At 40.8% G+C, this 15,490-nt stretch overlaps 1 protein-coding gene across 2 annotated transcripts in view; it reads left to right on the forward strand.

The window, feature by feature from the left end:
• LOC117486962 (chemokine-like protein TAFA-2) overlaps nt 1–15,490 on the forward strand; it is an 88,082-nt gene that overhangs the window by 59,658 nt on the left and 12,934 nt on the right. For both annotated transcript variants that reach the window (XM_034135581.1, XM_034135572.1), the window contains one exon: nt 14,574–14,729. In XM_034135581.1, coding sequence (XP_033991472.1) covers nt 14,574–14,729 — 156 coding nt within the window. The remainder of the gene's footprint in view (nt 1–14,573; nt 14,730–15,490) is intronic.

Here is a 15,490-nt window from a genome sequence, read left to right on the forward strand (position 1 = left end):
AGAACCTCTCTCATTATATGTGTTATAATTAAGCAATAGCTCACGACAGGCCGTGGTATATGCTCATTATATCACAGCTAAGGGGCGTGGTTCGGCCCGACGCGAAGCGGAGGGTCGACAACCCCCTTAGCTGTGATATAATGAGCATATATCACGGCCTGAAGTGAGCTATTGCTTTTATAAAACGGTTACCAAGTGTGGCAATATGAAAGAAAAATACACACTCTAATTTAAATAGTTTTTATTAGTAAATAATGATGTTCAAAATAAAATAGTCCCTCTGTTGCCTTCTGCACAAACATAGTGCGAGGTGGTTGCTATGCAACAACACTAACAACAGCTAGCGAACATATTAGACGGAGAGCGTTGATCCATTATTTGGCTATTTATTTACATTAATGTGTATGTTGCCGTTTATTGTGCACTCACTGAAAAACTGTCCAGCATCAGTAGCATGGCTTACGTGGTTACTTGTATAGGCTGAGGTTGTTCTAGGCTGTTGCTTGGCGTGGCGAGAATATTGCTCCACTTTCTCCGGTCCCCGAGATTCGGCTTCCAGTAGCTCTGGAGAGAGCTTTCGCACCTGTGGCCACTAACGGTCATCATTTCTCTGCTTTGTTTCAAGACCCGCATCAGAAAGCTTTTGAATGGTGATACTTTTCCAGTTGGTCTACCTGCTCTTCACGTAGCTCTACATGTCGTCGTTTAGGTGCTTTTTGTTCTGGAGATAGGCACTCCTCAATCCACTCCTCCATAGTAAGACCCCCCCCCCCCCCCCCCCCCCCGGAGGTCGAAGTTAATCTTAAATGTTTTTGCGGACCTTTTTGATTACAGATTTGAAAACATCGTTGCTTGCACAATTCATTATGTCAAACCTTGGAACGTATCTAAATATCCCTGCCCTAATGCCACAGGAACTGCACACTGAATATGTTTTTGCCGTTTGATGTCTATGTCTGGACCGCTGCGTAAAAAGGAGGGTTTCTGCTCCGTTACTTCTCCGCTGCTTTCTTGTTCCAGTTTGAAAAGCAAACTGCAGGCAGTTTGCTTTTCAGCCCAACTGTATACTGTTTATCTCAGACGCGGAGGGATACTGACTTGTTGTGAAAAGTAACTTACAATTCTACCCGTGGTATACGCTCAGTATACCACGGCTAAGAACCAATCAGATTGCTTGATTTTACTTGTCCGTTTTATAATGTTTTTTAACGCATGTCGTCTGATTGTATAATCATATGTGCGGGCCACTAGAGTCTGTTGATGATATGCTCCCCAGATTAACAGCAGTATGAAAATAACCTGCCGATGCTCCATGGCGGAGGCTACGGTAGAAATTGCCGGGATTTGCGTTTTTACCCCCTTAATGTCTGACCAATTGTTGAACAGCATTTTGAGTTTTGCCCGTGTGAACGCAAACTGAAACTTCTGAAAAATGAAACATGTAACAAACTGTCGTCTGGTGCGCACCAGGGAAGCGGACTATTACTGTAGGTGTGAATGCGACCAAACTCATTCTTCCTTTCCTTGTTTTTTATTTGCTTGTTTTTTAAGCCTGCTTACTCTTTCAAAGGTGGTTTTAAGGCGATGCCTAAATCACTGTCCCAAGTTCCAGTCTTGACGTTGTACCTTTAAGGCAACTTTAATGGCCTGCATACAGGATGTGCTGGTGATGAATCGAAGTAAACCTTGCAAAATATTATGTTTGAGACTGTATTTATCTCAGATGAAAGAGGACCTGTCATGCTTTTTGTAGTGTTCCCTTTCGTGTAGTTTGTTACGTTTTTGTGCATGCAAATGGTCTACAAAGGTTAACATCCCTGTGAGTTTCCCCCCTCCCCCCTGTCTGAAATACCTCTATTACCTCCATTGTTTACTACAATGGGTCTTACACAGGCCAGGCAGGACTACCTAGCATACTGTATGGAGAACATTGAAGACTAGAAAGTGTTCCGCCGTGTGGAAGAAATGGACGTGTTTTCTTTGTTTGTCCTTCATTACATTTTGAATGTGATAGATTACGGTTTCTAGAAGGAAAATGTATGTTGCATATCTCAAAATATATATTCAAAACAGCAAGGGTATATTAATAGCAAGAACTGTAATACAATCAACAGGGATTTCAACCATTATTTATTAACATACAAAATGCTTAAAATGCTTTTAATAATATAGTCTCTTCAGTCTGTTGATGAGCCTAGTATTAAGTCTTGTAGAACTCAAACGAGTAAAGATTCAGCCACTATGTTGCATATTTCTTGCCACAGATTTGTTCTAAAACAGATTTTGGCAGACTGCTGAGGTCAAATAACGTGATAAGTAAATTAAATTGGTGAAATTCAGCCCTTTAAGGATGCTTCATTGGTTGGCGAAACACCAATAAGCTTCATGGCTGAGTTAAAATGCAACAATGTCGACATGTGCAGATAAAATGTATGTTTGATATATAAGGGTGAAGTGAGGTATGTGTATTAGCTCACATGAACAGAAATAGCAGCAGCTATCCTCCTGGCTTTAATAACGCAGCATGTCTCTGGCCTTCAGATTTGATGGTTACCCAAATGGGTGTTAAAAGTTTAAACTGTGACCTTCACATTGTGCTAGCATGATCCCTGCACACACACTCAGCCTTGGGTTTCAGAGTCCACAATGGGAAAGCACTTAGCCAGAATCACAGCACAGGCTGCTCAGGGGAAGCTGGACCTGAGCAGAATGAAATATATCTCATGGTCCGTTCTTTTAAACACGCAGGAGGTATAAATGCTGCGTTGACGTATGACCTCCATGTCTGACTCGTCTTGTGTACATGAATCACAGATTGTTGCTTGCTCTGCACCTGACACTTTCTGCACTTTGTAATAAAAAAGACTTATATGATGCAAAAGCTGCATCTTGCCAAGAAAGGAAAACACTGCTTTCTCCCTTGAGAGAATAGTCAGAGACTCTGCAGGATGTTAAAAAACACAATGACTCCACAGCCTCAGTGTTTTACATTGATCCTGACTCTGATCTGTTATTGGCTGAAAGATGTGTCACTCTGCTGCGTACAAAGTTTAAGAGAATATGTGCCACTTATAATAAAACCGTTATCCAGTACAGTCAGCTCATCTATAGAGAGACATTCATAACTTCCTGAATGATACAAAGAATCATTTGCAGTTTCTCCACTGTCTCCAGAGACAACAAGCTTCTGAAGCAACATTTTTTCTACATGCACTCTCAGTGAAACAGCTCTGGTTCAGAGGAACCTCTGAGAGGCAGCCTGGTGGAACAGTGCTGTGATATGGTGAGCATCAGGGGAGGGTCTCAGGATAGAATCACATTTGAGTCCAAGCTGTATTTGGAGTTCACCCTTTCACAGCATGTGGTGGATTAATAATTGTCTCTGGAATAATCCTTGGCCTGGACCAGTAACTTTGTAAAATATCTGCTAGTTGCCTGGCAACCTCACAGGGATGTGGTGTTTTTACATTTTGGTTATGGTACAGATTGAAAAAACACTTGTTGCAGAACAGGGATTTTTGGACCTTTGGACAGAGACAGGCTAGCTGTGTAGCGCTGTTTCCAGTCTTAATGTTAAACTTAAGTTAAACAAGTACAAACCACAGACTGTCTGTGTCATGGCGAATTGTACTTTCTTGATTATTTCTAGTCTTTGAATTTGTATTGTATTGTATTGTACATTGCCTTGTCTTCTTATGCTGCTGTAACACAAACATTTCCCAAATTGGGATCAATAAGGGAGAGGGATCCCTCCTCTGTTGCTCTCCCCGAGGTTTCTCCCATTTTTCCCTTTGAAATGTGGGTTTTTCTCTGGAAGTTTTTCCTTGTACAATGTGAGGGTCTAAGGACAGAGGGTGTCGTTTTTCTCATACTGATATTCTGAACAAACTGTGCTGTTGTATTTGCTGTAAAGTGTCTTTACTGTAGGGTATTTTATTATATGTACAGCACTTTGGCTTGACCAAAAATCGTTTAAAAATGTGCTATATAAATAAAACTTGATTTGATTTGATTTGATTTGAATAAAGTACCATCTTATCTTATCTTATCTTACAGTCGCTGGTTTATTTATGTCAGTAGGCCGTTGTTGTGAGTGTGGACGGTCGGAGCATATACAACGTTAGCTTAGCCAATCTCCATTCAGAAAACACGCATTTTAAAAGGTTTTTCGCCTGCCGTCTGTCTGCAGACTTGTCAAAGCATTAATTCATGGTTTTTACTAACCGGTATCAGTATGTTGTTACTTCGGCATCATTTTGAAACGTGTATTACAATTAAATCACAGTAAAATATGTTCATTGTGTTGTAGTTGTAGCCCCCTTGCCGTCACTAGTTTAGCATATTCAGCCCGGTTGTTGGCCCGGTAAGAACCTTGATTTTGGAGGGCCAGAAAAAAGGTGAAAAAGTAGCCCTGAGCCGGAACTACCCCTAGTGGAAAAGCAAAAAGAATCGGGTCGGGTTTGGCACGGCACGCTTAAACCGTGCTACGCGCTGCAGTGGAAATGCGCCATTAGTTAATTTTCCCTACTGAACTGAAAATAGAAAACTTCAGAACCACGCTTGAGGTTCGTCTGAACTTGACATGCATATATATTTATTTATATATTATACAGAGAGAGCTGCGGTACGCCTTTTCTCTGTTCTCAGCACACCCAAAGAATGAGTTTATAACATTAGTTATGGATCAGGTGTTCTGTTACAGAGAGGTAAAGTAGGGATGGTTCTTACTGATCTCCAGTCAGTGCAGTCATGGAGCTGGTATTCCTCCACCTTGCCTTTTCACCGCCATGCATGGTGAATATCTGCGCTGGTATTCGAGAGCAACTTTGGTTGAAAGTTGGTCAATTGATTAATCACGACAGAACGCATTAACTTTGACTTCCCTAATATGTATATTTTGGCTTCAGAGCAGGTTAAGAATTGTACGTTTTTAGAAAATTGGGTTTTGTTAAATAACAGTGTTTTGGACGGAGTCATTTAGAGACCAACTGGACTAATTTTAAAAGTTGTTGTCCCCATTAGTCACTTCAACACAAACAAAGAGGAAAATAGAGTCCTGGTAGAGAAATACTGATTCCCTTTTATTTAGCACCTCTTCAAGAAATCATTTATATTTATGTACACACTGAAAACAGCAGCAGATATAACTTAGTCAACCTTAATTATGTCAGCTTTAACAGAGGTATAACAGGGAAGAAATTAGCACAACATTATTATGGTGATTGGCCATTTAAAAGACCACATCATTTGAGTCTATAGCAGGGGTGGGCAATTCATTTTTACAAGGGGCCACATCAGAAACGCGAGCTGTGTTGGGGGACCGAATCAAAATAAGTTGAACTTAATTCTGCTCAATATATATTTTCTCCCATTGTAGAATGCAGTACATTACATATTTGTATGAGCTGTTACTGGTAATCAAAAGAAAAAGATTGTTCCCTTTCAATAAATATATGAAATTGTGGAGTGGGTCAAATAGGAAAATACTCCTATCGAAGTAATAAACAGTAAAAACAATAATTGAATCAGTATTTAATTACATTTTTAACACGTTCATCTTCACAAACCAATACTGAAAAGGTGTTTTACAGTATGTTAAAGATAAGAAATTAATCAACTTCATACAAAAAGAAATGAGTGCTTTTGATGTTTTTCAGTTCATTTTACTTGTTCAGTGAGAAAAATCCAGTCTGTCTTGGGCTTGAACAAGTGCACGGAAATCTGGTTCAATGTCTGAGGTGGATATGCAAAGGACAGCTGAGAGGTGATCATCAGTGATAGTAAAGTATTTTCCAGTCACATCTATAGATGTAGCACTCTAGAATGGACTCCACCCAGCGGATTCCAACCAAAAACCCAGCGGATCCCAGTGGCTGGGATTTTAAAGCCCTCCCACTATTTCCTGAGAGGGCGTTGCCAGATTTCCCCATTTGTTCAATTTCAGGGTTTAACCATGAGATGGCGCTTCATTCACAAATACACAAAGACAACTTGGTGAACTTTGGTCTTCAGTTTGTTTGCAATGTTTGCAGCTCTGCAGTTGTGTTTGCTGAATACTGTAGCATTTAATCACTTATTTGTTATGGTTTTCACAGGCTACTATAATGAAAAAACATCAATATTTTAGATCAAATAAAGTATATCTAATCTTATTATCTTAATTGTAATTCAATAATATATAGTCTTTATATATTAAATAATCATAATAATAACGTAAATTTACACTTCTTTATTTTTTATGCTCATACTTTTACCTTTACAATAGTTTGCTTTAATATGCAGTATATTTGTTGTAATATTGTTGTGGTGTTTTTACACAGTACAGTAGATAGAAGTAAATCAATTTATACATTATCATGTATTATATTGTGTTGTATTATTAAGTAATATCATACATTAACCCCATTATAGCAGATGCCACATTGAATGGATGAACACATTTATGCATCAATAATTACAACGGAGTATTTCTAAATATAAGTTGTAAAAATACTTATATGTAAAATATATACAAAAACAAATATATTTTAGTAGTTGTAAACTCACGTGGATCAAACCACATTTATTTCGTTAAATAGAAACGAAATATGATTTTTTTTTTTTTAAATGTATCTTATTCAATGCAGAATATGATTATATCCGTGACAGTGGGAATAAAAAACGATATGCTACAGTATAGTAATAAAAGATAAATCCCACTTGTTGTACCTGGCAGAGCAAGAAACACTCCAGCCTTTTATTTAAAAACAATATATATGTGTGTCCCTGGCCATAAATGTAATTATGCTGTCAGTTTTCAGATAAAGCCACGGCATCACAATTCTTCTGTATTCTACAATATAGTTCTTTTCACCTCCCGTATTGCTTTCAACCCACCAGCTTTTATGGAGAAAATAAGTTATATAATTATTAACCAGAGGCCTGTTTCTCACTATTTTATGCATAGAAACAACAGGCTACTGTGTGTGTGAGGAATCAGCCGTTTATTTCATATGAGTTCCATTGTGGCAGCGTCCATCACTGCTCTCCCTGGTTGCAATACACAAATGCCCCTTTCACACCAACGCGGTTCCCGTTCTAGCTCCGTGCTAGAGCTTTTCTGGTTCGGAACCGGTTTTTCTTTTCAGCCCCCGTTTTGTTCACACCGCCCAGAGCCCGACTGGTGCTGCCGCTGCTGCGTCATGACGTCACCGTTTACGTTGCTGATTTTCTCCCCAACGGCGTCAGGTCGATGATCGTGTTGCTTTTAATCATACGAAGCCAGATTAAATTAAATAACTACTTCTCAACCCTTGTATCTTTCTCCAGAGTGCCGTGGTTCATTGTTTATTAATGTCTTTCAGCAGCATTTACCGACCGCTGCAGTGCTGCCCGCTGTTTGGCATCACAACGCTGTTATGAAAGTTTCTCTGGTATAAAATGGGTGATGTTAGCATAGCAACCGAAGCTAAACTGACTATCTTGACTACTTGTTGCTATCCTATTGTGGCATTTACCGGCGTATTTTTCATTATGATTCTACTTGTGATAGTCGGACATGACAACCTCTGCAGCCCATGTATTGATTCCATCCGATAGCTGCTATAATAACAAACAAAACGTCTGCCTGCTCTCCACAATGATCAATAACAGCGAACGGATGGTCAAAGTAAGGTACAAATAAACAGAATCACACGAAGCCTGGTTAGTGTTGCCTGACTTTATAAAGTGTGTTTTTTTTAATAAATGTGTGTGGCGTTCTAGTCACTTTGCTCAGCACTACTGCTTGTTACAACTTTCATTTGCCGTACTCGCCATAAACTGTTATTGGTCAGGTTGATCCAGCCCCTGCCCCCGCCTCCGACGTAAGCGGTTCTTGCTTCTAGACCGACAATTTTTTGGTGCTTGAAAAGGAGGGGGCCTCACCTCGCGGAGGGGTCCGCATCTCGCGGAGGGAGCCTCAACTAAGCCGTAAATGCAGCGCAATTAGTGTAGGCACGGCACAGTTTCCCCGTAGCCAATTCACCGCACCCCCTAAGTAAAATTACTTCCTGCGGCTATGCTGACAGCAGCCAGCAGGGCAGGACAGCAGCAGTCAGCGACTCGCGAGTGCGACACACACACGCGCATGATGGCTGAGAGAAAGAGGAGCGTTGTGTGGAGCTATTTCACAAATGTCAATGAAAACTTAGCGAACTGTGATGTGTGCAAGAAGGCAGTTCGCTACTGTGGCCAGTTTGTATTGTTATTTTTCATGTTTGCACTTTAAATTTGCAAAAGTAAAACGTTTATTTGTCTATAAAAACTGTCCTGTCTTTAATCATGAAAATGAATTTAGATTTAGTCTATTTATGATGTATTCAGCTCAAAAATCATGTCATCCTATACGATCATTTCCTGAAGCCCCGCCTCTCCCCACCTCTGCTGCTCACTGCTGTAGCTGCTGTACAGATGTTAGTGCAAAATCTACAGCTCCTCTACCACAACCATCAGCAACAAGTGGACATGGAGAACTACATGAACTACATGTTGCTAAATCCACCGCGGAGAATAAACAGAAGGGCAACCAGGCAACCATGGCTTCAACTTGTACAATTTTGAATATTTTTGAATATGGATCTTAAGTTGGCGTAACGTTGAAGTCGTCCGACCCTGCTGTACTCGGCTGTAGTTAGTTTATAGCATAACGTTAGCATTTTGCTTCTGGTGATTAGGTTTATGATTAGAAAATAAAAAAAGTAGGGTTGACAAAAAAAATCATCAATAAACTCCAATACATCCAGAACTCCGCCGGCCGTCTACTCACCCACACCCAAATCCGTGAACACATCACCCACGTCCTCATCAAGCTCCACTGGCTCCCCATCCCCCAGAGAATTCAGTACAAGATCCTCCTCCTGACATACAAAGCCCTCCATAACCTGGCCCCATCCTACCTGACTGACCTCCTCCACAGACACACTCCCACCCGCTCCCTCCACTCTGCTGCTGCCAACCTCCTGTCCCCCCCAATCCGGACCAACTTCAGGTCCTAGGGCGACAGAGGTTTCTCCGTTGCTGCTCCCACCCTCTGGAACTCACTACCCCAATCCATCAGAGACTCTTCCTCCCTCATCGAATGAAAAAATCACTCAAAACCCACCTGTTCAACACTGCATTCAACCTCTGACCATCCCCCCCCCTCCCTCTTTTCTGTTTTTGTTTATCTGTTTTTGTATTTTTCTTAGTTTTGTTGTTGTTCTATTCTCTATCAAAGCGTCTTTGAGTTTTTAGAAAAGCGCTATATAAGTGTCATGTATTATTATTATTATTATTATTATTATTAGACATGTGGATATGATCCGGCTGAACAAAACGGATTCCAAAATTCTATGGAGAAATCCCATTGCTTTTTTGTAGAGGGAACCCTTGCACAGCGAACTTCCGGGTCGGCCTACAAAAATACGTCATTACTGCACAACTCTATTTGAGACTAATTTAACTTTTCTGTGGGACAATGTTTCGGTTTTATCAGAGCTAGTTAAACATCTTGCAAGAAACAGCGTCTGAGGGCTTCTTAAGATTTAACAAACTATGAATGTGTCATACCCACTTAACGGGAAGAAACTCAGCTATCAGACAATATTAACAATTTTTAGCTAACGAAACACAAGGGTAATAACAAAGGCTCTGAATTAGCCCTGAGCGAAAAAATGCTAACGCGCTTAGCACAGAACTCACATTAAAATACCCTTATTACTTATCGGATTTGCACAAACAAGATATCGATTAGCAAGCTGAGATTCCACAGATTCCAGAAATATAAGTATCACCACTGAGTGATCAGAACTCGTGACAGGGGAAGCAAACACAGACATCACACAACGTAGCTTTATGGAGCAAACACGGCCAATTTGTCTTACCTTTTGCTGTTTCTGATCAAAAGTTGTGTTCAATGGCATTAAAACGATAAATACGCTGCTGAAGGTTAATCCATAGGTTCATCCAATGTGTCTGAAATGATGACTGATAATCCATCTTCATATTTATGTCAATAACGGAGTTTTCATATATAGCTGCTATGATAGCTACCAGAGTGTATGACAGCTTCCGGTTTTGGGCTTTCTGGCTGTGCATCACTCTATTCACCAATGGGTAATGTTTAGATGGATTTTAGGAACTTCCTCTCGATTCCATTGGCTCTAACGGTTAGAAAGAGGTGTCAATAATCAAAATCGACCGAGGGGGGCCAGAGATATTGAAAATCCACCCAAATGACCCCAGAAGTGTTTTTTTTTTGCTAAATCTCTCTAAAAAGGTCAAATGTCACTTGTTTTGCATCAATCTTACTTATTATATGTTATAGTTTGGATTCCTAAAGCTTTTAGTCTACTATCCCATCCTTCAAGGGTGGTTTTCACTATAAGTAATGTTTTTTTTTTGGACGGACACTATAATTTAATTTCTTTTACTATGTTCAATCTGAATTTACTTTAAAATAAAACAATTCTATATTGATTCTGACTTTTCTACATCCAACTCACAGGTTTATCATTGCTTTGAGAAAAAAGATTATTAATTTACCCCTTTTAGAAGTGAAGTTATAGTAATTTGTTCTGGGAATGTCATTTTCGAGCCTGAGGCCTGAAAAACAGGCTCGGGGCTTAACAGGTTAATGTGGACCCTTGGCCGTGGGGCAGCAACAGTCTCTTGAACTTTAATTGACTGAATAACAAGAGAAGTCGATTCCAGATGCACCAAACAATTCAAAACTGCAGTGGTAAAATCAAGGTACTGGTAAATAAACCTAACCAAAAATAAACCTGGGATTTTCCACAGCGTCAGTTCTGGTGTTACTAAAAGCATCAACGAGCAGAATGTGAGCCTTTCACAAGCTGAACATGCCAATATCATACAACAGCTGGTATAATCTTTTTAAAATTAAGAGAGGAGCTGAATAACGTCCAAGAAAGAGATGGGTACTTACAAATTAAGATTGTTCTTTTATCACGTCCTGCATAAAGCCCATGTGTCCACTTACAACGAGAGCAATGTATGCTTAGTTACAGGGTCATGTGATTATTGTTCAGTGTGAGGCTGGGCTGTGGATGGAGACCCGGGAGTTGTCAGGTGTTTTGGTTACTTTTCTTAGTGCTGTGACACACTGGATGTGGGTTTCTGAAACTCACACACCTCAGGGAAACTCTATTCAAACAATCTGATGATGAGTCATCAAAACAGGAAGATGGGACCTGTCCACCTTTACAAAACAATGAGTTGATCTACAGCAAGTCTGTGTGGAGGGGATCCAGGGAATACTGTCCACATGGGATGCTCTCAACTGATGTCTCGTTTACTAATGTCTTTATATGTTTTTTATTAAATGACATCCTCTCTGTCACAGTCACAGCGCAGCAGGTTTAAAGCCGGTGTGCAGGACAGACTGATTCCTGAGTGAAATGCTTTCCTCTGTATCTGCGGGCAGGGGCCGCTGGGTGGGAATGCATGTAGTACTCCAAATCCAGTCAGAAAAACCCCAGCCTCTCAGTGTGAAGCTCTCCTTCAGAGAGAGACCAGCAACATGGGTTACATCTGAAGCAGCTCAGCCTGTTGTCTCTCATATGGTTTCTTGTTTTGGCCATGAGTAAGAATTCAGCTGCTTTTGGGAAACTACCTGCTTTATTTTGTATATATGAGGTGCACGTCAGAGGGATAGATAGAGCACACAGGTATCAACATTGAGTGCACACTCAAAACCAAAATTATTCTGTTCTGTATTGCTCTATTTGCCTTTTAAATTCATGAGTCTTATGGTGCGTTTACACCGGACGCGATGCAACTATTTTGCATGTCACGATTACATGTAAAGGAAATGCAAAGACGCGACTTGCATGTTGGGGAGAGCTTCAAATGTGCGCTACGCTCGCTCCCCGTAGCCAATCAGCGGTGAGGATCTCAGCCTGCCGTCACTGACGTTGAATCAGAAAACCAAAACAGCAGCAGTTAGCACACAGAGCTAACATCTCCTCATATCTGTTCAGAGACTGGAGAACAGTTATAATGTACAAACCACAGACTCACTGCTTTATTTTTGTCTGTGTGACCGCGTTGTGCCTGTGGACGGAGCAGCTACATGTTAGCCTGATCGATCAGATCTCCATTCAGAAAACACGCATTTTAAAAGTGTTTCCCCTGCCATCTGTATATTCTCCAGATCATGAATTCATGGTTTTTACAAACTGGTATCAGTAGTTACTTCGGCAATATTTGAAAACATGTATTACAATTAAATCATTGTAAAATATGTTCATTTTGTTGTTGGCGGTATCTACCATAGTATCTACATGGAGATAAGCCCCGCCTCCTCGCCAGTGTGTCTTGTTTGAATGACGCGAGTAAACACAGTTGACATCCGCGGTCAAACTCGAGCGATTAGAGCGATGTGAATTGTCGCATTAGTCCTTTTGCGCCTGCTGTTATCTAAATGTGTAAGAGCAGCCATTAGGTCAATGCAATGCAATTGGAGGGAAGGAGCATATGGTGCAAGTATATAACACTCCGACTTAAAGAGGCCCTATTCTGCTTTTTGGGGTATTCCCTGTCCCTTAGTGTGTTATATAAAATAAAATCCCTGTGATCCTTCCAGAGGGAGTTTCTCTCCCATACAACCCCCCCCCTGCCTGAAACGCCTCCATTGGACTCCTTTGTTTACTTCTGTAACAAAGTGACCTCACTATGTAACACTTGGGCTTCTATTGGCAGTGCACATGATAGGCTAAGGGGCGGGACATCCCTAAGCGGTTGACCAATCACAACAGAGCCGGCCAGCTTACCAATCAGAGCAGACTGGGCTCTGGTTTCAGACGGAGGGTGAAAAGAGGTGCTGCAGCACAGGCAGTATGAGAAAAATAAAGAGCTTTCTGAACATTAAAGCATGGAGACATGTCCCAGTAGAGACACTTAATACTACTATGAACCTGAAAATGAGCAGAATAGGGACCCTTTAATTTATTGAAAGTGCTGTGTTGCCTGAGTTCTTAATTGAAAAGGTTGCAGTAGGTGATTCTCAGGGATATAGTGAAGCTCACCGGTTGCAGAACATCTTTGTGAGGTTTTCTCAGCCTCAGCAGAGCGGCTGACTGTTGTCTCAGTATTGATGTTTCAGCAGCTGGAAAGCACTGCTGTCCACCGATGTAACACACTGAAGTGAGAACATAATTAACTGGTTTAGCTGAGCGGCGGTCCGCAAAAGTACACACAGTCTGGACCAGTTTCACGCAATCATTTCACATTTACTGTTTGCTGCAGCAGTGAGCCTCTCAGCAGAAGGACACCTCAAGAAAATGTCACATGCAATTAAAAGTGAAAGGAGTAGCTCAGGCTCTAAATAATTCAGACAATGGAGCGTGATCTGGAAATTGGCTCCAAATACTGCAGCGCTGCACTTTCCCCTTCACATACCTGGATATTTTAAAGGCTGTTGTGGGAAACTAGAACGGTATCAGTTCCAATCATTACCATATCATACTTTATTATTTATTCAAAGGTATCTTTGCATTCATCAAATGTGAGCAAAACTGAGCAGGGTGAAAATACTGTTCTTAATGATGTGGGTACAGCCATATCAGTTCTTGGATTTTGACTTATACTTTTAGAGAGGAAAATTCTGAGGGGCTCCCAACAGACACTACTCCCCCTTTGAAAACTGTTTTATTATGTCTTCTGTGAGAAAGTGTGTCCAATAAAACAAAACAGCCGTGATGAACTGATGTCATCAGTCATAGTATAGATGGGATACACAGGCGTATGAATGCAACTAGCATTCTCCCTCAAAAATAAAATAAACATTGTTTTTTCATGGAGTTTGGGCCATTTTGCTTCCATAACATGTCCTTTTAAACTAGTGTACAGAAAATAGCTACATTTGAATATTTTTGTATGTATATTTTCTTAAAAGTAAGCATTAAATAATGCATGATTTGCCTATTTAAACATAATTATTCAAAAAACTAGACTGAAAGTAATCAACTTGAGGAGTTTCACTGTGTTATCCAATATTAGTTTGACCCTGTTCACCTGTAGTCAAATCTCAACTTCAGTAGCAATAATGTCAAACATGCAAATGTATTTCTATCTATATTCTAACATTTGTTTACTGAGAGGTTTCTCCATATATCCTTCATAGCCTGATTCATGGAACATGTTATTCCTAAAAGATAACTTATATATTTGTTCTCATTTATGGAGTGTTCATAGACATATCCAATATTCCTTCTAGAATATTCCTTCTAGAGAAACATTTTACTGTAATTTTAACAAACTGTTCTGTTCAGAAATATATTCAAATGAAGATAATGCCAAATTATCCTAATTTGAAACACCTTTCAGAAGACACAGAAGGTTGAGTGCTGTGATAAAGAGTTCCTTTTAAAGGGAAGTGTAGTGTGCCTCCCTGGTCATCTGTGCATTATTGAGACAGAGGAGCGGATGCAGGGCAGACAATGGAGACCCCAGTGAGGGGCTTCTGGGACTCAGTCCAGAACCACCAGTGTGTCTGTGTAAATGAAGATAATAACCACTGAATGCTCCCTGACTTCTCCTCTGTGTTCCTCCAGCAGCGCACCAGGTCCGGACCGGCACCTGCGAGGTGGTGGCGCTGCACCGCTGCTGCAACAAGAACAAGATCGAGGAGCGCTCCCAAACTGTGAAGTGCTCCTGCTTCCCCGGGCAGGTGGCCGGGACCACCCGAGCAGCCCCCTCCTGCGTCGACGGTACGCTGCAGAGCAATGCATCATGGGCCGTGATCAGCTTCTAACCAGTCATCAGGATACACTTCTGTCAGGGTTTAGAGCAGAGCAGGGTGGACCCTAATGCAGACTGACTAATACCTTTAATCAGTAGAGCAGGACAAGGCAAGGCCAAACAAAAGTAACAAAGCCCTCCATAGAATAATCCAGAACAATTCCTCAAACAACATACAAGGATCTGACAACAGCTAACAGAACCAGAACTCAAACACATGCAGGACTAATCACAAGGACAAGACACAGCTGGGGTTAGGGGGGGACAACACAAGGTGAACAGAATCAGTAATCCACAGGAGGGAAACACAGAGACAGGAAGTAACAACAGACATAACACAGAGGGGGGGGGGGGGGGGGGAGAGACACATAGACAGACTGGACACCTTTACTTGGATCATCCATAGGTGTTTTAGCAATAAGTAGATTATCATTACAGTGTATCAAAGGAAATGCACATGCCTTCAGTCATGAAGCAGAATGTTCTGTACACACATTTCAGTTATTATCTCCAGTGCAGAGCATGTGTGTGTCCCAGACAATAGGTCATGCTCCAGGACACTGTCGTCAAATTTCATGGAATTTTTTCATAAACAATAGTCACCAAGCAAATATTCATATGAACCACATTTCATAATTCAAGCCCAGCGTTAAGGTGAGCAATTATCCCAAACAATTATTACACTTTCAGTCCAGATTTCTAATGTTCTTTGCTTGAATTGGATAAAAGC

This window comes from Trematomus bernacchii, unplaced genomic scaffold (assembly GCF_902827165.1).
Source record: "Trematomus bernacchii unplaced genomic scaffold, fTreBer1.1, whole genome shotgun sequence".
Lineage (NCBI taxonomy): Eukaryota > Metazoa > Chordata > Actinopteri > Perciformes > Nototheniidae > Trematomus > Trematomus bernacchii.